Source organism: Neoarius graeffei, chromosome 26, assembly GCF_027579695.1.
Source record: "Neoarius graeffei isolate fNeoGra1 chromosome 26, fNeoGra1.pri, whole genome shotgun sequence".
NCBI classification, from domain to species: domain Eukaryota; kingdom Metazoa; phylum Chordata; class Actinopteri; order Siluriformes; family Ariidae; genus Neoarius; species Neoarius graeffei.
Window position 1 is genome coordinate 18,870,337 of NC_083594.1, and position 24,685 is coordinate 18,895,021.

General features: G+C 40.9%; 1 protein-coding gene across 1 annotated transcript in view; it reads right to left on the reverse strand.

Moving 5' to 3' along the window:
• The window catches only part of podxl2 (podocalyxin-like 2), a 67,723-nt gene extending 43,534 nt beyond the window's left edge, over positions 1–24,189 (reverse strand). Inside the window, exons 1-4 of the mRNA XM_060909772.1 lie at positions 24,102–24,189; positions 15,533–15,817; positions 5,910–6,562; positions 4,794–4,868 (exon numbers count right to left, since the gene is read on the reverse strand). Coding sequence (XP_060765755.1) covers positions 4,794–4,868; positions 5,910–6,562; positions 15,533–15,817; positions 24,102–24,189 — 1,101 coding nt within the window. The remainder of the gene's footprint in view (positions 1–4,793; positions 4,869–5,909; positions 6,563–15,532; positions 15,818–24,101) is intronic.
• Between the last annotated feature and the right edge of the window lie 496 nt (positions 24,190–24,685).

The window sequence follows — 24,685 nt, forward strand, 5'->3', positions numbered from 1 at the left end:
GTTTTCTTCGCGGATGCACTGTCCGTTTACATTAAACCGCCTGGAAACGCCGGGAAACGGGAATCCGCCAGCGTCCACGTATTCAATCCAGATCGTGTCAGCTCCGGTGCTGTGTAAACATTCAGAATACGCGGATACGCTGTGCTGAGCTCTAGCTGGCGTCTCATTGGACAACGTCACTGTGACATCCACCTTCCTGATTCGCTGGCGTTGGTCATGTGACGCGACTGCTGAAAAACGGCGCGGACTTCCACCTTGTATCACCTTTCATTAAAGAGTATAAAAGTATGAAAATACTGCAAATACTGATGCAAATACTGCCCATTGTGTAGTTATGATTGTCTTTAGGCTTGCCATCCTTCCACTTGCAAGTGGTAAGTGATATGCGCTGGGATCACACACACAGCGGCTCAGTCCCGAATCGTGGCTTGTGCACTTCACTCGCGCGCTCTGTGAGCTGCGCAGGGCTGGAGTGCGCACCCTCCAGAGGGCACTCGCTGTTCAGGGTGGAGTGATTTGGAGCACAGGATGCCTGCGGAGCCGAGCGTATCCGTGTATTGGTGTTGCTGTGTGCACGCGAATCGTGTATTGGTGTTGCTGTGTGCACACTAATCGTTTTAAAAACGTTAATCTGATGATCCGCTGATACGGTCTAATGTAAACATGGGCTTACTGGTGTGTTGACAAACATGGTGAAGGCAAGAGAATGGTCCCAGAAGACAAGAGGTTATTTCTCTTCACAAGAATGGCAATGGATATAAGAAGATTTCCAAAATGTTAAACATTCCAAGAGATACTATCGGAAGCATCATCTGTAAATTCAAGGCAAAGGGCACAGTGGAAACGCTACCTGGTCATGGCAGAAAGAAGATCCTGACGGCGACTGCTGTGCGCTACCTGAAGTGCCAGGTGGATAAAAATCCCCGTGTGACTGGTGAGGAACTGAAAAAAGATCTGTCAGATGTGGGCATTGAGGTTTCAGCACAGACAATAAGGCGCACACTGCGTAATGACGGCCTCTATGCCAGAACTCCCAGGCGCACCCCCTTGCTGACTCCAAAGAATAAGAAAAGTCGACTGCAGTATGCCAAAAGTCATGTGGACAAGCCACAAAAGTTTTGGGAAAGTGTTCTGTGGACTGATGAAACTAAATTAGAACTGTTTGGGCCCATGGACCAGCGCTATGTTTGGAGGAGGAAGAACCAGGCCTATGAAGAAAAGAACACCTTGCCTACTGTGAAGCATGCCGGGGGGTCAATTATGCTTTGGGGCTGTTTTGCTTCTAATGGTACAGGGAAGCTTCATCGTGTGCAGGGTACCATGAATTCTCTTCAGTACCAGGAAATCTTGGAAGAAAATGTGATGGAGTCTGTCACAAACCTGCGGCTTGGGAGACGTTGGACCCTTCAACAGGACAATGATCCTAAACACACATCCAAGTCCACTAGAGCATGGTTGAAGATGAAGGGCTGGAACATTCTGGAGTGGCCAGTGCAGTCACCAGACTTAAATCCGATTGAGAACCTCTGGTGGGACCTAAAGAAGGCAGTTGCAGCGCGCAAGCCTAAGAATGTGACTGAACTGGAGGCTTTTGCCCATGAAGAATGGGCTAAGATACCCGTTGGTCGCTGCAAGACACTTGTGTCAAGCTATGCTTCACGCTTGAAAGATGTTATAACTGGAAAAGGATGTTGTACTAAGAATGAATGTCACTTGGGGGTTGAATAAAACTGATAATGATGTGAGCACAGAAAAGACATTTGTGGTCATTTTATTATAAATGTTATGTTATAAGGGCGGCACGGTGGTGTAGTGGTTAGCGCTGTCGCCTCACAGCAAGAAGGTCCTGGGTTCGAGCCCCGGGGCCGGCGAGGGCCTTTCTGTGTGGAGTTTGCATGTTCTCCCCGTGTCCGCATGGGTTTCCTCCGGGTGCTCCGGTTTCCCCCACAGTCCAAAGACATGCAGGTTAGGTTAACTGGTGACTCTAAATTGACCGTAGGTGTGAATGTGAGTGTGAATGGTTGTCTGTGTCTATATGTCAGCCCTGTGATGACCTGGCGACTTGTCCAGGGTGTACCCCGCCTTTCGCCCGTAGTCAGCTGGGATAGGCTCCAGCTTGCCTGCGACCCTGTAGAAGGATAAAGCGGCTAGAGATAATGAGATGAGATGAGATGTTATGTTATATTTGTCTAATTTACAAGTGCCTCTTTGATTTAATTGTAAATAAGATGACTGAAATGATTAAAATCAATGTCAAACTGGCCAAAACACTTAATTTCAGTGGGGGTTGAATAATTGTGAACACAACTGTACTTCCTCACTAGATAGAAAGACACAAGAAAGACTTGGAGCAGTCTGAGCTTCATTTTGCTCCAGACATTGAAGCTTTCTCAGAGTTGTTGGTTTTTTGTTTTTTTTTAAACCATCATGTCCACATATGCTGGTTGTCTTTATGCCAAAGCAGACGTCTAATTGCTTCAAATCCTACTGTGTCAAGTGATGATTCATTTGGCCAAACAGGATATGGAGGGGCCAAGTCTCACAGAGGAAGCCTGGTCTTTATTCTGGATTAAACTCCGTCTTCTCTACTGCTGGTAATTATTCTTTTAAAAATAATTATAGAATATTATTCTGTATCCTACAATCAGACAATAGGCTTTCAACAGTACTTAGAATTAAAGGTCAAGAGGGAGAGTTTTTCCATTTCTTAAATACCTTCCTAAAAATGGTTAAAAATATCAAATAGCACTTCTTTGCTGTCTGAATTTTAAAAGCTTTGATTGCTGTAATGAATGCCTGATGTATTTTACATTTTTCCCCCCCGTTTCATTGTACTCTGTTTGGAAACAAATGGCTCTGCATATATAAAACTGAGAATTATAGAATGTATTAATTCATTATTTTCCTTGCAGCATTTGTTTGTTAATACTGCCTATACCCTACGGACCCTCTCCTAGTTGGCATGCCGTCGATTGTGGCACGCAGATGTTCAGTGCAAAATACCGAATGCCATGCTGATTGTAATTACATGCCTGGCAGTTGCCATGACGATGAACGAGCACCTCGAGTTTTGCTATTCTGGAGTGGGTGCGGACAGAGAGGTGTGTGTGCGCGTGCATTTTTTGTGGCCAGCCTGCTGCAGTACCATTGACAGAGAATGTGATTAAAGAAATGGTGTGCTACTGCTGAAACTGCTGCTACTGCAGATAGAGAGAGCTAGAATATAAATATCAGGGGTGGGACAATATTGAGGCATTAACTGTGTACTGGTACAAATCCCCATGACAAGGGAATCTAAGATAGCTAGACCATTAAGGTCTAATAATAATAATAATAATAATAATAATAATAATAAGTGTAAATAATGAAAACAACAAAATAAAATGAAAGTTAAATATTAAACATTTTATTTGGTGTAATACAGGGTTCTCCAGAAAATATAAAGTAGCCGGCTTAAAAAAAATAAAAAATAAAAAAAAGAAGAGCAGGTGGTTCTGGAATTTGCAGTGGCAAAGCTGCCATGGCATACCGAAAGCGCACTAATGTTGGGGGGGGTTCTGGGGACATGTCCCGCAGAAAATTTTGAAATTTACATGCCTTCTGATGCATCCTCAGGTAATAAATTACTAACCATTTCCCTGTAAAATATTTGCAAAATATGTATGAAATTTCCCGCCAGATGCGCGTGCTTGGCTTTCTCAGTTACCCTCTGTAGTATACTGCCTGGCTCTGTAACATAACTACATACACTACAGCAGGGTCACATGGTCCGGATCAGCCAATCGGAGCGCGGGAATCGATCGACAAATATGGTGTCGCTTCCAGTCATGTTAGACCCGAATCGAAGACAATTTTGTGGTGGAATAATTGGATTTGCAGCAAATTATGGGAAGCAGAGACCATATAAAATCACTTGAACATTGAAAGGCAAGTTTTGTTGTTTTTTTTTTCTGGGATTGAGTAGCCGGCGCAGACTATCTGTGGAGGTGGAGAAAACCACCGGTTGCAATATTTTAAGCAGGGCTCCCTCTTTTTAGTGAATGACTAATATGGTACTCATGCAAATAACTGAATAACAGATTCCAGTTTGTAGAATAAACTTTTTTCGAAAATTCAGCTTTTGTTATTTGTGCTCCTTAACAGTGTAAAGAATCCAGGAAACACCACAGTTTGGTTCCAGGAGGACATTTAATCTTCAAGCTAGTTTATGCATTCAAGTCTGGTTCCATTAACCCCATAGCACCATCAGGGACAGTGTATGACGCCTGAATACACCTTTGTTCATGTGTGCATGCATGCCAAGTATCTTCAAGAAGGCACATGTTGAAATATGCAGTATAATAACACCATCATGCGGCAATCATTATTCGTAGAGCCCTCCCATAGAGCTGGTGCAAGCTCCAAATGACAAGGAACCCTGATAGTTGTATAGGGTTTAAAGAAGTAGTGTTATGTACATTATATGGCCAAATAACCATTACAGGCAGCTAGAAACAAGCTTTATTTATTTATTTCACGTAGTAACTCTGGATAGCCTTTCAGTTACATCATGTGCAACCTTGGTGTAATCATTGACTCTGCTCTCTCATTTGAAGTTCATGCAAGTAATATTACAAGGATATCCTTCTTTCATCTCAGATGACTGCCAAGATAAGAAACTAGTTCATGCTTTTTTCACTTTTAGGTTGGATTATTGTAGTACCTTGCTGTCATGATGCAATTATTTTTTAGAAATAGAAATTTCATGTACATGGAAATATCAAAATTTTAAAAAGGACAAGACGGGAACTTACACAATCATAATCCTCTGACATGTTGAGGATGACATAGCCTTTTCCTCCCAGATCACTCCAGTCAACACACATTACCTAGGGAAAAAAAAAAACAGAATTGAATGAAAAGTAACAAATGGGAGATAGAGGAGTCACTGGAAGTGATGTCTCACAATTCTGCTAACATTAGTTACATAAAATGGTGAATAAGTTAAAATAATTAGCACCATTAATTACTGACAGGCAGAACGATCGAAAGATTAAAATGTCAAGAAATGTCAGGAGAAATTGTACAAATGTGCCTCATTAAACCCTTTCAGTCCATCAACAAAATTCACAAATTTCTCTCTTTTCTTTTAAAATGGTTGCGTTATAGATAACGTACAGTAGAACTTTGATGTACACAACTGGAACTGAGATGTACACAGATTTGGTATTTTCTTTTAGTGCCTTCTATTAATATGAAAACTTTTGTTCATTTTAAAAAGGAACAAAAATGGCCTTAATTGTATACCGTAGGGGGGGAAAATGGTTGCTGGGTATGGTTTACTGTTACTACTAGCAGAATTTGTTACAAAAAAAATATCTGAACCTTTAAGTTCAAATCAGCTACTCACAGAAAATTACGACAGGATCAGGTGATATTCTGTTTTCTGGACTAGACCACTGTTGCTTACATAATTGTTTACATTATTGTGTACATTACTGTTTACAATATTATCAGCCTGGTGTTATTTGTAATTTCTGGCCATATTTCTGGTATACTATCAGAGCACTGCTGAATTTTTCACATAACACTTGTTTCTACTTAATAAAGTATTTATGTAACTGAATGTTGTTTTATTTACTTAAATAAAAGATTTTCCTCTGATAATAATTGTACTTATTCTGTCCATCTGTTTCTTTACCCATGCAATCTACCACTATATATCTATTACTTCATCCATTAAATTCATCAGTCTATTTATCTGCCCATATATTTATCCATCCATCCATTCATCCAAGATACCCATCCTTCCACTCAACAAACCCATCAACCCAGCTCCCACCGAACCATCACCCCAAACCCCCACCCACCCTTCCACGCATCTACCCACCCATACAACCACCTTTTGATCCATCCATTCATCCATCTACCTGCACTGTTTCTTGGGAACCAGGCAGGTCTGTCTCTGACAGATAATCAGTGCCTCCATGACGAAACTCAGACTCCTTCTCATCATCATCATCATCATCATCATCTTCCCCTGCTTTGTGCCAGGCTGTCTCAGTGAAGGCCACAATAGGCGTGTCCGAATCTGCTGAAGAAGGAGGCTTCCAAACATCTACCTCCTGTCCAGCTACCTCAGTTGGGAACAGCACAATCTCTTCATTTTCCTCCTGCTCCTCTGAGTCATCCTGGTGGGAATCATCAGGCTGTAAGGGCACTTGGCTAGGGAACACCCCTATTTCTGGAACGGTAGGTGCCTGGGTGAGGATGTTCTCTCGGACATCATCAAAGTCCTCCTCAGGGCTGTCAGCACCATCTGTGGCTTCAGGCAGGAAGCTGTTTGTTCCAAAGAACCCAGCCATGGACTCAGTGATGGAGGAGTGTATGAGTGAAGTGACAGCTGTGGTAGACAGTGGAGAGGAAGAATGAACTGGAAAACCGCTGGCCTCAAACTCGCTCTGCCATTGTTCTGGGTCCGGAGCTTTAACCGCAGGGAGGAAGAAAGATGAGGAGGAATTAAGCTTCTTGGGAGCCTTGCGGAGAGTGAGAGACGAAGGACGAGTGGAGGATGGATTATAACCTGAGGGAGGACATGGGGAAAAGGAGTTGTGCATATTGTGTACATAGACTTGTCAGCCAACTGTCATTCATGCTGTGCAATGGTATTCTGTGAAAAAAAAAAAACTGAAGAACAGAAATTAGAATGGAGAATAAGAAAGGAAATAAATATGGATGGATGGATGGATGGATGAATGGATGGATGGAGAGACAAAGAGATATTGTATACTACACTATACTTTTTTATTCCCCCTCCATATTCCATTGCTATTTTTCACAATTTTATCACGCAGTTGATGTTTAAAGAATCGTTTAGGGGTGCAATGAGTCACAGCAATATAAATGTCTGCAATAAAGCAAACCAGCTACTAAAAAAAATAAAAATAAAACAAAAATTAAAAAAGGATCCTATATATTCACAGTTGTCTAGCTGATACTATTCTGAAGTAAACAAATTATAATGTGAAGAGTCGTTTACTGACAGCAAAGAAACAAAGAAGCAAACAAAAACAGACAAAAGATAGAAAGGGGACATCAAAAAACAAAAGAAAAATAGACAGATACCAATCAAAAAAAGAAAAGAGACTTTAAAAATGCATCCTTAACCCTATAGCTAAAGCCTTAATTCACTTTCTTACAGGAAATAAATATATATATATATATATATATATATATATATATATATATATATATATATATATAAAAAAAATTTTTTTTTATTTCTTCTATCCACATTCACTGGATATGAGCAATCGTGCACTCCGATTGGCTACTCTACTACTAGGCTATCAGCTCATATACCATGAGTAGAGAAAAACAAAATGGCAGCGTGTGTTGCTGAACCAACCGAGGACGAAATAAAAACTCAACTCAAAAACAAAAGCCCCCACAATACAAAAAAAAGCAACAAAATATAGAATAAACATATTTGATGGTAAAAACGTTTTTTGTTTGTTTAAGAATTATTATAGCATTTTTCACAAATTGCTACTGTCATTTCGCCAGTTTGTTTACATTCTAAGAGGAAATGATTTTGTCGGATGGTTTGTATAAAGTTTTTATTTATCGAATTTGCAAAAAATAAATTCTCCATTTCTCAAAATCCAGTGAATGTGGATATAATAAAAGTTATTCCACTCAATCTCGTCATACATGGCTTATAGCCAACTCGGTGCTATGCACCTCATCGGGTATCAGCTCATGTACGACTCGATTTCGTGGAACAACTGTTAAATATTTTTGGACAAACCATTTTAGCAGGACAGGAAAAGTACCAAGGTAAAAGTAGTAGTTGTCAGGACAATTTGTTCACACCAGCAGAGGCAAAGGCCAAGAAGGTGAGGGCGTGTGTGCGCGCACACACCTCAACAAAGCTGTTCCCACATGCCTGCCTAAACTGCCAGGTCTGCTAATAACTTAGCAGTTACCTAATTAGTGCACTACTGTGAGATAAAGTGGAGCTAGTCACAAAAATCAGCTTCTACTTTCTATCACAGATATGAATTTCAAAATAGGCATACGGGTATGCTAGCTTTTCCTACATATTTATGACAAAACCAGCACTAGCTGGAATAAATGGGCTATCAAGGCCAATCCCCACCCCACCCTCTTTCAAGGAAACATGACATAAAAATACAGTATGCCATTTTTTTTTATAAAACAAACCCATTATCTTGGATTGTGGATATTTTTTCCCCACTTTGTGAAACCAAGAACAGCAGCGCTACAAACAGTCAAAAGAAAAAAAGAAAGAAAAAACCACAACGATATGAAGCAAAGGCTGATTTCTTTCTAGCCCAGATTATAGATTCATACAGCTTAGTGATTTTTCAAAATGCCTTTGGAGAAACTAGAAGTAAATATCATCTAGGCTATATAATAAGCGGCAAAATTTGTTTGTTTGTTTGTCTTGAGCTAACATTGCCATTTCTCGACAGATTTTCACCAAATTTGGCAAGTAGGTCTGGGGATCACCTGGAAATTTGAAGATATAAGCAAAATTCATGTATGGGCACAAGGGAGGTCCGCCCCCTCCCTCAACACCTTTGACATTACATTTATCAACACAAACTCTCGACAGATCTTCACTCAACTTGGCATGTAGTAGGTACAGGAGATAGCCACAATTTTGGCAGAAATTCCATATTTGGGCCCCAGAGGGTCCTTGGTGGGCCCCTGGGTGGTAGATATTTGGATTTTTGTTTGTCTTCAGTTAACATCATTTCTCGACGGATCTTCACCCAAATTTGACATGGAAGTCTGGGGGCAACCCAGAACTTTGCAAAACGCTAGTACAGTATAAAGTACAAATTACACAAATGGACAAACAACAAAACCACAAGTTTGGTGCTAAAATGACATCTAGGGCAATAAGGATCAACTGTAATAGTTTCCTAATAGAGATGATAATTTACTGATAGGTAGTTGCTTTATTTTAGCTCTCCCATTCATTATCGTGACCAGCTGTCACTGGGTAAGACTATCAGCTAAAACAGGTGCATGCATGGTAATATAATATTTTCTACCTAATATGATTATGATGCTTATTAAATGATGAGTAAGCAAATGCGACAAAGTGAATCAAAATATTAACAGCAACATGACTCCTACTAACTGCTAACAATACAGGGATAAAGTCATGGAAGGTGTTCTTTCGTGGTAACACAGTATCAGAAGTTCTTAAACTCTAAAACAGGAAGCATAACTATTCTCCAATTAGACACCAAACAGGTAAATGGTAACTCTCAGAGAAGTGTGTCAGTGCTGAACATGAAAATCCAGCCTATTTCAAACCCATTTGATAGCACACATTTAGTGCTGTAATTACAAACTGCCAACAAATTTACACATTCTTGAATAGAGAACAAAAGAAGGTGAGATTAGTTATTGTTGTTGCTTCAGTATAATTAATATTGACTGTTTTCATATAACCCCAATTCCAAAATAGTTGGGACGCTGCATAAATTGCAAATAAAAACAGAATGTGATAATTTGCAAAATCATGGAAACCCTGTATTTCACAGAAAATAGTACAAAAGACAACATATCAAATGTTGAAACTGAGAAATGTTGTTTTTTGAAAAATATATGCTCATTTTGAATTTGATGTCAGCAACACACTTCAAAAAAGTTGGGACAGGGGCATGTTTACCACTGTGTTGCATCATCTCTACTTTTAACATCACTCTGTAAATGTTTGGGAACTGAGGAGACCAGTTGCTGTAGTTTTTGAAAGTGAAATGTTGTCCCATTCTTGCCTGATATACAATTTCAGTTGCTCAATAGTTCAGGGTCTCCTTTGTCATATTTCGTGCTTCATAATTCACCAAATGTTTTAAATGGGAGACAGATCTGGACTGCAGGCAGGCCAGTTTAGCACCCAGACTCTTTTACTATGGAGCCATGCAGTTTTAATATGTGCAGAAAGCAGTTTTGTATTGTATTGCTGAAAGAAGGAAGGCCTTCCCTGAAAAAATTGTCTGGATAGCAGCATATTGTTCTGAAACATGTATATATCATTCAGCATTAGTGATGCCTTCCCAGATGTACAAGCTACCCATGTCATGTGCACTAATGCACCCTCATACCATCACAGATGCTGGCTACTGATAAGCCGGACGGTCCCTCTCCTCTTTAGCCTGGAGGACGTGGTGTCCATGATTTCTAAAAAGAAGTTCTACTTTTGATTTGTCAGACCTCGAGACAATTTTCCACTTCACCTCAGTGTTTCCGGATATTGTTTATATCTGGTTTTAACTTGCATTTGTGGATGCAGTCAGGAACTGTCTTCACAGACGATGGTTTTCTGAAGTGTTCTTGAGCCCATACAGTGATTTCCACTACAGACACACGTCTGCTTTTAATGCAGTGTCACCTGAGGGCCTGAAGATCACAGGCATCCAGTGTCAGTTTTCAGCCTGGTCTCTTGCACACAGAGATTTCTCCAGATTCTCTGAATCTTTTAATGATATTATGTGCCATAGATTATGTGATCCCAAAATTCTTTGCAATTTTACATTGAGGAATGTTATTCTTAAATTGTTGCACTGTTTGCCCACACAGTCTTTCACAGAGCGGTGAACCCCTCCCCATCTTTACTTCTGAAAGACTCAGCCTCTCTGGGATGCTCTTTTTATATCCAATCATGTTACTGACCTGTTGTCAATTAACCAAATTAGGTTTTTTTTTGTAAGCATTACACAACTTTTTCCAATCTTTTATTGCCCCGGTCCCAACTTTTCTGAAACATGCTGCTGACATCAAATACAAAACGAGCATATATTTTAAAAAAATAAAAAAATAAATAAAATAAAAAATTTCTCAGTTTCAACATTTGATATGTTGTCTTTGTACTATTTTCAATGAAATATAGGGTTTCCATGATTTGCAAATTTTTATATTCTGTTTTACGCAGTGTCCCAACTTTTTTGGAATCGGGGTTGTACAAACTTCCAACAAATTCACACTCTTGAATAGAGAATAAAAGAAGGTGAAATCAGTTATTGCTGTTGCTTCAGTATGATTCACATCATGACTGTTTTCATACAGCAATACGACACAAATCTGTGTATGCAGGTGTTATGTGAGCACCTGTACTATGGCTCGGATCAATACACAAATTACTGTAGATACAAAGGAAAAAGCCAAGCTATGGTTATTAAAAACAACCTTTCCAAGAAGATTAGACTTTTTGTCGTACCCAAATCTGAAAAATTACTCCAGCAGACAGACTTCAAACAATATCCATTCAGACCACTCATCACAGAATACATGGCGGACAGCACTGTTCTATATGCTTTAATTTTCTTACACACGCACCCCAAGAAATTTGACAGAATGTGAAATTTCTCTGTGAAATCCAACTTTAAAGGGCAAGCATGTCAGCTTAAAAAAATATATATCTCATCTCATTATCTCTAGCCGCTTTATCCTTCTACAGGGTCGCAGGCAAGCTGGAGCCTATCCCAGCTGACTACGGGCGAAAGGCGGGGTACACCCTGGACAAGTCGCCAGGTCATCACAGGGCTGACACATAGATACAGACAACCATTCACACTCACACCTACGGTCAATTTAGAGTCACCAGTTAACCTAACCTGCATGTCTTTGGACTGTGGGGGAAACCGGAGCACCCGGAGGAAACCCACGCGGACACGGGGAGAACATGCAAACTCCACACAGAAAGGCCCTCGCCGGCCCTGGGGCTCGAACCCAGGACCTTCTTGCTGTGAGGCGACAGCGCTAACCACTACACCACCGTGCCGCCCCCCAAAAAAATTATATATATATATATATATATATATATATATATTTTTTTTTTTAGGGGCATTGAATCTCAGACATCTTTTCAAGCCTTGATAACGTAGATATGTTCAATCTTTCATCCTTATTGTCACACTGCAAGACCACAACTACATGTCAAATAAGAGCAAACAGCCATAGTGTTCACTGTTTGAATGGAAAAATCCTTCTCAGAAATTAGTGAGGGAGGGGAAACTCATCACCCTCTAAAGGCTAGCAGGATGTAGAACAAATCATTATTATAAAGTGCAAAAAGCATTTTACCACACATTTTCACGAGGCTAATTGCTGTTTTGACATTCAGGCAATGTTCTGGGATGGGGACTGTCAGCTCAAGATGGAGCTACGTCAGGATGAATGACAGTTATGAGACCACTTATGTGAATACTGATGAGTCATGCTACAATATGACACACTTTTCTAGCTGCATACAGGAATGGAAAGTGTTTTATATGGCTTACCAAAGAACTGACTTCAGAATATGACCATTATATTTTTTAAAAACACCCATAAGGCATTTCAGCATGTCTGAAGGACAGCCTTATGACCTTACTTTCCTCTAATGTAATGGACTGCTCTGTTCTTCAATTGGGAAAGAGGAATTGTGCTAATCTAATATGAATGTATATTATAAATATCCACATGCCCTGACGTACAAGGATTTTTCTGGGTAATTCCATGATTGGGGATGACATTTTTGTCCCACTAATGTTACATGTACAAATATGTACAGTGGTGCTTGAAAGTTTGTGAACCCTTTAGAATTTTCTATATTTCTGCATAAATATGACCTAAAACATCATCAGATTTTCACACAAGTCTGAAAAGTAGATAAAGAGAACCCAGTTAAACAAATGAGACAAAAATATTATACTTGGTCATTTATTTATTGAGGAAAATAACCCAATATTACATATCTGTGAGTGGCAAAAGTATGTGAACCTTTGCTTTCAGTATCTGGTGTGACCCCCTTGTGCAGCAATAACTGCAACTAAACGTTTCCGGTAACTGCTGATCAGTCCTGCACACCAGCCTGGAGGAATTTTAGCCCGTTCCTCCGTACAGAACAGCTTCAACTCTGGGATGTTGGTGGGTTTCCTCACATGAACTGCTCACTTCAGGTCCTTCCACAACATTTGGATTGGATTAAGGTCAGGACTTTGACTTGGCCATTCCAAAACATTAACTTTATTCTTCTTTAACCATTCTTTGGTAGAACAACTTGTGTGCTTAGGGTCGTTGTCTTGCTGCATGACCCACCTTCTCTTGAGATTCAGTTCATGGACAGATGTCCTGACATTTTCCTTTAGAATTCACTGGTATAATTCAGAATTCATTGTTCCATCAATGATGGCAAGCCGTCCTGGCCCAGATGCAGCAAAACAGGCCCAAACCATGATACTACCACCATGTTTCACAGCTGGGATAAGGTTCTTATGCTGTAATGCAGTGGTTTCCTTTCTGCAAACATAATGCTTCTCATTTAAACCAAAATTCTATTTTGGTCTCATCCATCCACAGAACATTTTTCCAATAGCCTTCTGGCTTGTCCACATGATCTTTAGCAAACTACAGACAAGCAGCAATGTTCTTTTTGGAGAGCAGTGGCTTTCTCCTTGCAGCCCTGCCATGCAGACCACTGTTGTTCAGTGTTCTCCTGATGGTGGTAACATTAGCCAATGTGAGAGAGGCCTTCAGTTGCTTAGAAGTTACCCTGGGGTCCTTTGTGACCTCGCCGACTATTACACGCCTTACTCTTGGAGTGATCGTTGTTGGTTGACCACTCCTGGGGAGGGTAATAATGGTCTTGAATTTCCTCCATTTGTACACAATCTGTCTGACTGTGGATTGGTGGAGTCCAAACTCTTTACAGATGGTTTTGTAACCTTTTCCAGCCTGATGAGCATCAACAATGCTTTTTCTGAGGTCCTCAGAAACCTCCTTTGTTCGTGCCATGATACATTTCCACAAACATGTGTTGTGAAGATCAGACTTTGATGGATCCCTGTTCTTTAAATAAAACAGGGTGCCCACTCACACCTGATTGCCATCCCAATTGATTGAAAACACCTGACTCTAATTTCACCTTCAAATTAACTGCTAATCCTAGAGGTTCACATACTTTTGCCACTCAGAGATATGTAATATTGGATTATTTTCCTCAGTAGATAAATGACCAAGTATAATATTTTTGTCTCATTTGTTTAACTGGGTTCTCTTTATCTACTTTTAGGACTTGTGTGAAAATCTGATGATGTTTTAAGTCATATTTATTCAGAAATATAGAAAATTCTAAAGGGTTCACAAACTTTCAAGCACCACTGTATGTAAAAGTAAAAAGGCATTTTAAACATAGGTTATTGTGAAGGATACTTGATCTATCTGAAACCTGTACATAGATAACTTAATACAGCATTTTTGCCTATCCAAGCCAACTATAACTACAATTTACTTTCAAACGTCATTTGTGAATACATTTAAAATCACATGCTTGAAACCTCCTTCTCCATGAATCAATACAGGCTATGAAAAATGTACATTTTCGTACGTCCCATGACGTTCACTCAACCCCCATTTATTGAACATATTCACCCCAATTAAATATTTGGAATATTCCACAAACTGTGTGTTCAACAGGAAGTCGCATCATTTGAATTTCCTAAAGGTCGTGGGAAGACAAAAGTTCACCTGCTTTTTAAAATCTTCTCCCCAAGTTTCAGTGATATTATGATACTGACTGGTGAGGGCACTTTGAAAGTACATCCCTGTAACCCAAATCATAAATTGAAAGTAAATGATGAATTTAAAAAATGAATTTAAAATAACCATTAGCAAGTCCAGCTCATGGGTAGTGCAGCAGAAAAGTGTTTGCACTGTCATCCAGAGATCACGAGTTTGAATCCTGATGAAAAATACACATTTAAGTACATGGCCCACAACATTCACTCAACCCCATTACCTAAACATATTCACCTCTATGAAATATTTGGAATTTTCCACAAATGGCAGTGACACTAGCCAATCATGGGCATCTGTGAGGCCATACATATGGAAGTGGGCAGATAGCACTTTCCTCCAAGTGCGTTATGTCACCCCCTAACTTTGCATAAGCAGCAATTCGAAAAGATGTGGTCAGCTGGCTACACATGCCTTGAAGGAAGCACATGATGACCTCTGCCTCCCTGGCTGGTAGCTGTTGTGTGATAAGGAGATCTGTCTGGTGGGTGGGAATTGTCCATGACCAAGTTCAGGAAGAAATGAAGGAAAAATTAAAAAAAAAGAAAATTAAGAAAGTCCTGAAATTACTAAATGCAAAATAACTCAGTCCTGTTACTCATTTAAGAGTGAAATAAATGACCATCACTGTAAGCCAAATAATGTTGTAAAAAATTAGATATTATTGCCCAAGTTGGGTTGATTTTTTTTTTTTTGTATATTTAAAGTCCAGGTTTTCTTAGTTTCAATTGAGTTTCTCTGTTTAATTTTTAAGAGTTACAAGTGTTAAATGCCACCCCAGTCATGGAATCACCATCCTACCACTCGAAGTCCAAGGTGTTAACAGAATTACACAATGAAAAAGTCCACATTTTAAAACCGTAGTGGAAAGTGGTTTAAATATGACCTCCTATAATCATAGTCATTCAATTTAAAACATTAATGAAACTATTGCTTTGACTCAACCTTTACATACCTATCAAAGAATCTGCATCCAAACTGGAGTTGAGCTCCTTTTGAACATCCCACTTTCGCAATGCCAGAGGACCCTTATTTTCCTCACCATCCTCACTGAAGAACCCAGAATTTTCCTGGGAACTTTCGACCAAACCAGGATTTTCTGCATCCCGAAGAATACCATCATGTTCATCCAGACCAAAAGAACCATCCAGAATGGGTTGTGATGAAGCTGAGGAGCTGGACAGAGGTGTTGGATTGCCATTAAGAACTTTAGAAAATGTGATGAGCACAAGAGAGGAGCCTGAAGAGAAAAGTGAAGAGATTATGTTAGGATAATGCGGGGGGGAATCCCATAATCCTGAAGCTTAAATTCTGGAGGACCACCAAATGTAAATAAACAGTCAGGAATAAGACTACAGTCCAACAGTGATGTAATTACAGTAATAACAGAGAACATGTTATGTACAGATATTTATGAGCATTTGTATTTGCTTTCTTATTGGTAGCTACTGTCTATGCAGTGATATTTGTGTAAGAATAATAGATACACCTAAAGTTAGGGTAGAAAAGGGCATGCTCCCTTTCTATAAAGGTATTCAGAGACCTTTTATCACCAGCCAGCTGCTTGAAAAGGAATTTTTATTCATAGCTAAAATATAGCTGTGACAAATGAAAGTAAAGACATATCCACCATACCCACAAGTGTCGACAGCCTAACCTACCCAGCAACACGTCTCGCCCCAGCTGGCCCCTGACCACACATGGCTCTGTATCAGCTTAACTTGCCATTTGAGACCGATCGTTTCCCACTTATAGTACAGGGTCACTGGGAGATTAAAGTTAACATTAGCAAATTAAAGGTTGAATTTGGGGTACGGGCCACAGCTTCTCCTCTGCTTTGATCCACCCGAATTGATAGGTTTAGAGGTTTTCGTAATCGAGCAGTACACCATAACATCAGGTTAAGGGAACCCCCCCCCAACATACACACATATATAGGGTAGCTAGCGAGGTAGATGTGTGTTGCTAAATGGCCTCAATGTGTGTATGCGCATAGTGCCGTATAATGGACTGGTGGTTACTCATCTAGGATGTACTCCTGCTTCATGTTCAGTGGTCTTTGCATAAGCTTCAGCTCCTACATGACCCTGACCAGGACAAAGCAGCTACTGAAAATGAATGAAAATTTTAAACAATTTCTTTCTCAACATATATATATATATATATATATATATATATATATCATTCTCTCTCTTTCTTCCACCAAAGGTCACTTCGACAAATCATGAACATCAAGTGGTGGCATCGCGTCACCAACACGGAGATCCTTGAGCGTGCCAACTGCTCTTCCATTGAAAGCATGATCCGTAGTAGCAGACTTCGATGGCTTGGCCATGTATCCCGAATGGACAACTCCAGGATTCCTAAGCAACTTCTATTCGGCGAGCTGAAGCTTGGTAAATGCAACAGGGGACGCCCTCGCAAGCGCTGGAAGGACTGCATTAAAGAAGACCTTTGCGCCTTCCAAATGGATTTAAAGACTTGGTATGAGGACGCCCAGGACCGCTGCCTGTGGAGGTGTGCCCTCCATTCTGGGTCGGAAACCTGCGAGCTTAGGCTCAGAGAACGAGCCGCAGAGCGACGAATAAGGAGGCACCACAGGGCTACGGGTCCCCCATCGTCAGAATTGACGGGGATCTTAAGTAGTAGAAGTAGTAGCCGTATAATGGACTGGTGGTTACTCATCTAGGATGTACTCCTGCTTCATGTTCAGTGGTCTTTGCATAAGCTTCAGCTCCTACATGACCCTGACCAGGACAAAGCAGCTACTGAAAATGAATGAAAATTTTAAACAATTTCTTCCTCAACATAGATTATTTTTAATATAAATAATTGGAATGAATATTGTCAATTCAGATTGTACATGTCAAATACCAAATCCCTGTGGAGATGGATAATATGCTAATTTTATAAGTATGGCAAACTTGAGACTTATAATTCCAATCTCCATCGAGGAAAACCAGAAATTCCTACTTGCTAACTCAAGGTAAGCTTTTTAACAAGTTCCTCTCAGTTCAGGGAGTGACATCAAATCACTATGGCTGTTGACAGCATCAGAAATAAACATAGGAAGCTACTATCTTTAAATGAGTTATGCTATATTTAAGCTTGATTTGATTTAGCTCAATCAACATACAGACATTCACTTATTAAATCTATAACATTGCTGTTTGAAGAGGAAAATATACATAATTCATTACAGTTAGCTAGCTAGCCTTGTTGCTAACAAAAGTGAGGCATCCATGTTTTTTCCCCACTTTGTATGTTGAAAATTACATAATTCTGAGCTCCAACTTGCCATATCTAAGGTAAGTTGAGTACAACTTGAGTATAGAGCAGTGTTGTAGTTGAGTCACTAAACCTCGAGTCCGAGTTCAGTCTCAAGTCCCCAGTATTCAAGTCTGAGTCAAGTCCAAGTCATTAAAACAGGAGTCATCAAACTACGGCCCGTGGGCCGACTCCAGCCCGCCACCCCCCTTTGACCGGCCCCTCTGCCCCCCACCACTTGAACCGGCCCTATGAGGCAAGCCCCAAAAGTGGTCATGGCCTATTTTTTTAAATTGCTTTTTGGTAAATAACAACATGTCTGCATCTTGTATTTTGTTGATTTTATCAATTAAAATTTATATTTAGTTATAAAATGAACTATTCATATTTTCCGAATTTTCATCACATGCTCGCGATCAAGCAGTGACAGGCAGCGCACGCGCAGAGAACTGTCAGTGTTCAGGACAGCAAAATGGCGAGCGGTAAGCGAAAAGCTGACAGAGTGCAGAGTTTTTAAAGAACAGTGGACCGCCGATTATTTTTTCGTTCAGTGTAAGGACCGTGCAGTTTGTCTTGTATGTAAAGAAAGTGTGTCGGTTTTCAAAGAATATAATCTGCGTCATCACTCCGAAACCTGCCACAAAGAGTATGCTAGTTTGCGAGGGCAAACAAGAGAAGACAGGATTCGGAGGATGAAATGCGGACTGGCTGCACAACAGAATGTATTCCTTCGCCAAACCCAGATCAACCAGGCTGCTGTCCGAGCTAGCTATAAGGTAGCTCACCTACTAGCTACCCATGGAAAGCCGTTTACCGATGGGGACTTTGTTAATGTATGCATGCTTGCTGTGGCCGAGGAGGCGTGTCCCGACAAGAAGGATGCGCTCAACGCGGTGAGTCTCTCCGCATCTATGATGACCAGGCGAACCGAAGATTTGGGGGACAACGTGTATGACCAGCTGAATGAGAAAGCGTCAGAATTCGAGTTTTTTTGCTTTGGCCATGGATGAGAGCAATGACGTGCAGGACACAGCACAACTGCTGTGATCTATTGCTCATATTATAATTTCACTGGTTTTTTTTAATGTATTTATTTTATAGGCCTATTTGACCTTTATTAAGTGCTGCACACAATTATTATTAATCTTATTAATAATATCAACAGGCCTACCTACAATTTATAATTTCCACTCACCTTTGCCGGTGTCAATCACCTCAACTAGGCAGATGTTTCTTACCTTGACAGCTTTGATGTTATTTTTATTAGAAAATAAATAAATGGAATATCTGTGGTATTTCAAATTAAAACAAAGTGTGAAGACTCGATTACTACTTTTGCAAACCACTAGTAAAGATAAACAAATATGTGCCAGGAATCTAGTGTGGATATAGTAGTGTGGATGGCTGTGCCAGGCTAGTAATCTCTACTACACAATGAGGCCTGCTGGTGGTCATATTTGTCTGGGTCATACAATTCTACGTTATATAGCTGACCCGACCCCCCCATCACAGTCAGGAACGACAATGTGGCCCCCAGAGAAAAAAGTTTGGTGACCCCTGCATTAAAAGAAAACTTTGAGTTGAGTCCGAGAACAAGACTCCAACTGCTCTATTTAATGGTGGCTGTTGCTGCCTTTATGTGAAACCATTTCTGCTACTGCATTGGACTAAACATTACTGCTTGACTGCCCCGTTTTAGTTAATAGGCTACAGATAAAAAGCTTGTTCATTGCTCAGCAAGCCTTGCTATCAACAGGGCAAAATAACATGAGAGAGGGTTAACACTAGCTAGTTAATCGGTCAGCAAGCAAGCCCTGCTAATCAACAGAGCAATGAACATAGCATGTCACTTACTTCTCTGGGTGTAATCTTGCCAAATGACGATTGAAATGTGAGGTTGTCCCTGTCATCTCCTTGATAGTTCTTCTACATATGGAACACATCGCAGTGCATTTTTTTTCCTACTGCACAAGAAGTCTGTATAAGCAAAGTGGACAATCCTAGAGGCATTCTCTCCAGGCATTTTAGCACCATTAACGTTAGTTTGTTCCTGAATATGACGCATGAACAGGTGAATGTGCATTCTCTTGCACAAAATTAGTATAAAAATTAAATGTAGATATAAATATCTTATGCCAAATTATTATGGCATGTTACAAGAAAATAAAGAAAAAAATCCAAGTCCTTGTCTCCAATTTATTAATCCAAATGCAGTTAACACACGAGTCTGAGTCCAAGTCATCAGTGCTCAAGTCCAAGTCAAGTCACAAGTCCTTAAAATTAAGGCACAAGTCGGACTCAAGTACTACAAGCCTGGTATAGAGGCTTGTACTGTATCCAAAGAGCCGAGTACCCAGTATGATGACAACAGTACAGCAGTGAACAAATCTGAGACATCCCACTATTTTTTATTTAATTACTTGATTAAGGATTGGGCGGCACGGTGGTGTAGTGGTTAGCGCTGTCGCCTCACAGCAAGAAGGTCCTGGGTTCGAGCCCCGTGGCCGGCGAGGGCCTTTCTGTGTGGAGTTTGCATGTTCTCCCCGTGTCCGCGTGGGTTTCCTCCAGGTGCTCCGGTTTCCCCCACAGTCCAAAGACATGCAGGTTAGGTTAACTGGTGACTCTAAATTGACCGTAGGTGTGAATGTGAGTGTGAATGGTTGTCTGTGTCTATGTGTCAGCCCTGTGATGACCTGGCGACTTGTCCAGGGTGTACCCCGCCTTTCGCCCGTAGTCAGCTGGGATAGGCTCCAGCTTGCCTGCGACCCTGTAGAAGGATAAAACGGCTAGAGATAATGAGATGAGATGAGATTAAGGATTGATGCACATTTCGCTTTGAAGGGTAAATTTAAAAAACTAGCCAGTGGTCACTGAAAGTATATGAACTATAGTGCAATTATAGAAATACATACAGTCCTGGTATTTGTACTGTATTTGCATTGTACACTAATTCTTCATTTGCCAATTCCTTTATTTGCTCCTGAGGTTCTAAGTACATTCAGGCATGCACAAATGCAAAAATCCTAACTTCTTATACTACTGTATTTCTAAACCTCTAGCATTTCACCCATACTCAACTATAAACATGACCATTAACAGGAAATAGATTGACTGATTCTACTATGCCACCTAGTTGGAGAGTAGGGATTACATATTAAACAGGCAACACATTAAAAACTAGAAACGCACTCGGAAAGCGCAGACCTCCGCCAAGAATCCTTTAAAAAAATCCAGGATCCAGAAGGTGATCCAGATCACTGCCAAAATTTAATGGATTGTTACTTGTGCCCAGTCACACCTCTGGAAAAAATTTCAGAGCAATCCGTTCATAACTTTTTCAGTAATGTTGCTAACAGACAAACCAACCAACCAATCAACAAACAAACAAACCAACACTACCGAAAACATAACCTCCTTGGCGGAGGTAATGACTGAAGCAACATCACAAAGCTGGAGAGGACAATGCACTGTCTACGGTGACACTTTTTTGGTCAGGTATGAAGGGACAGATGCATCACTTTAAGAAACCATGTCCCCATATGCCATGCCGGTATCTCTAACTTCAACATTTATGACACCATGCTGTATTCCTTCAGTCTGGGGAAGTACATCTTGTGATACCAGTGACTTCTGGAGCAAAAACTTTACATCAAGGCCAAGAAGTACCAGTTTCCCCACTCAACTTTTCACCTTTCTAGGTTAGGTCTTCATAGAAGGGGTATGTATAAGTTCCAGACATTGCTGGAGTTGCCGAACCACCCAAGAGCTACAGAGGCTTCTTGGCTTTAAATATTACCATTGTTGAATCTCCAAGCAATTCAGTACTGTAGTTGTACCCCTCACCTGTTTCCTCAAAAGGGTTCCATGATAGCTCACCAAGTCACCTGCTGCAGGAGAGGCCTTCACCTCATTAGTACAGACATTTCCTTCAGCTCCAGTTCAGCATCAACCAGACCAATCACTACCATTGTCTTGGAGGCGTATGCCTTTGAGATGGGAATATGGGCTGGATTCACAGTGGGAGCCCAGCTAAGCTTTACTCCAATGCTTACTTGTTGAAAAAGCTCTCTAGTGCTGAGATAAATTACTACATGGATAACCTGGTTCTTCTTGCTATTTACAGTAGCTGGCATTCAAGGAGAGATGTCATTGGGTACAAGGGGCCCTCCATCCCTTCATTGTAGATACAGAACTTGGATTACAACTAGAAAACCCAATATCTTTGACAATCTCCCTGCCAAGCATGGGGGGCATTATTCTTGACGTGTTTCTCATTTGTTATATGCTGCAAACCAAAATACAAGTACTCCATCATCAATCATTGAGCCCACCTGCTTGATTCTTTTCAGTCAAGATCAACCAGGATTTATCCAACAAAGAAGCAGATGATCCCAGACAGAGTAACAGACCACCAGAAAAGCTGCATGCTCCAGGGGCCACCTGGCATAAGCTCATCACTACTACTTCTTCCAGCTGTTCCCATTAAGGGTCACCAGAGCAGACAATGTCCCTCCATCTCCTCTGGTCCTCTGTATCTTTTTCTGTCACACCAACCATCCTCATGTCCTTCACCACATCCATAAATCTCATCTTTGGTCTTCCTCTTTTCTTTCTACCTGGCAACTCCATCTCCAGCATTCTATTCCCAATATACCTTGGATCTCTCCTCTGTACGTGTCCAAACCATCTCAATTTCGCCTCTCTCACTTCGTCTCCAAGCCGTCCTACATGTGCTGTCCCTCTAATATACTCATTTCTTATCCTGTCCAACTTTATCACACCCAATGAAAATCTCAGCATCTTCAGCTCTGCTACCTCCAGTTCGACCTTCTGTCTTTTTGTCAGTGCTACTGTCTCCAAACCATACAACACAGGTCTTACTACTGTCTAGTACACTTTCCCTTCTGTCACAAATCACTCCTGACACTCTCCTCCATCCATTCCAACCTGCTTGCACTCTCTTCTTCACTTCTTCCACACTCGCCATTACTTTGGACAGTTGACCCCAGATATTTGAACTCACCAGATATTTGAACTCAAAGTTCATCACATGGGCACCTAGGAGTGACACAAGGTGCAGCCTCTGCCAGTATCCTAAAGACCTTGGACTCACTTCTCCGTGGTCTTTGTCACAGACTTTGTAACCTTGTAACGTCATACTGGTAATAGCTGATCTGATCCTTCTTCTAGGTCTGATCTGTGTAGCAAACTGCAGAGGCCCTCTTCCAGTACAGTATATCTTCCACTGACTTGGGCTCCCTGAAGACAGCTGAACTGAGGTGGAGGTGTCCAACAGGCAAGTAAATAAACTGAACCAGGAGCATGGATGGCATCTCAGCAGTTACTGGAGAAACAATGTGACTAGACTACTGGACAGAGTATACCTACAATTCACTCATCCACACCTTATCTGGCCTTAGTCAATTTCAATGCTACCTAAGCTACAAACCAACACTATTCCCTTAGAACCTAACTTGAGGAGAGGGACCAGTGGTTGAGAAATGCAGTGGAAAGGCATGAGAATCATCACACTGTCAGTTGAAGTTGACTCTCGATGACCGAGGACCCAAGCCAATCATCAACACAGGGTATTGCCAGGAGAGTGCGTTACCCACCCAATATCTTCTGCTGTGACTTCCATCCAAAAAACTGTTTTCAAGCAACACCCATTTAAGATAATCCAATGTATAGATAGGGTGATCTATAGACTTCAGTTACTCATCTCAGTTCTGTCTCTCTCTCTCTCTCTCTCTCTCTCTCTCCTTATGCCTGTGGGTCCAGACCCAGTGCAAGATATTGTCCCCTTGGAAATGTTACCATCACCTCTCCAGGTTTACAGAGCCTATGCCATGAGAGACATCTTGTCCTCCTGCAGGAGGTGGAACAGCTTCAGTATTTTTTGTATTATTTATTATGTTGGGTTTTTTTTATTTAACCTTTAATTAACCAGGCAAGTCACTAAGAACAAGATTTTTTATTTATAGTGGCGGGCTGGTATTTCAAGTGGGAGACTTACTATCCAGTGGAGTGCTCTTGGGTCTTTACTGAGGATGTTCTGTACCCCTTCATAGTGGCAGAGTTCCACTGCTGCTGCCCAGATTACCCAGCACCACACAAGCTAGGTTGACCATTTAATAGGTTGACCAATTACAAAACCATGGTTGTCACCTCAGGAGGGGGAATACCCAGCAAGCCATGCTGACAGCTCCACCCTTGACGTCTTGTGCTGGTGCACTGTCTTGACCAAATACTAATACCTGCAGCCCATTTCCTAGTCAAGTGAGGATGCTGGATGTCACCTTCAAGCACTTTCCACAGCACTGCACTTCCCATGATCTTCCCCATTTTCTTTGTTATGCATTCCTAGTCAGTCAATCTTTCTATGAAGAATTTTCTATTTAAAGGAACAGTCCACCGTACTTCCATAATGAAATATGTTCTTCTCTGAATTGAGACGAGCTGATCCGTACCTCTCCTAGCTTTGCGCGACCTCCCAGTCAGTCAGACGCGCTGTTACTCCTGTTAGCAATGTAGCTAGGCTCAGCATGGCCAATGGTATTTTTTGGGGCTGTAGTTAGATGCGACCAAACTCTTCCATGTTTTTCCTGTTTACATAGGTTTATATGACCAGTGACATGAAACAAAAGTTCAGTTACACAAATTGAAACGTGGCGATTTTCTATGCTATGGAAAGTCCGCACTATAATGACAGGCGTACTAACACCTTCTGCGCACTTCGACAGCGCATTGATACCTAGCTACATTGCTAACAGGAGTAACAGTGCGTCTGACTGACTGGGAGGTCGCGCAAAGCTTGGAGAGGTACGGATCAGCTCGTCTC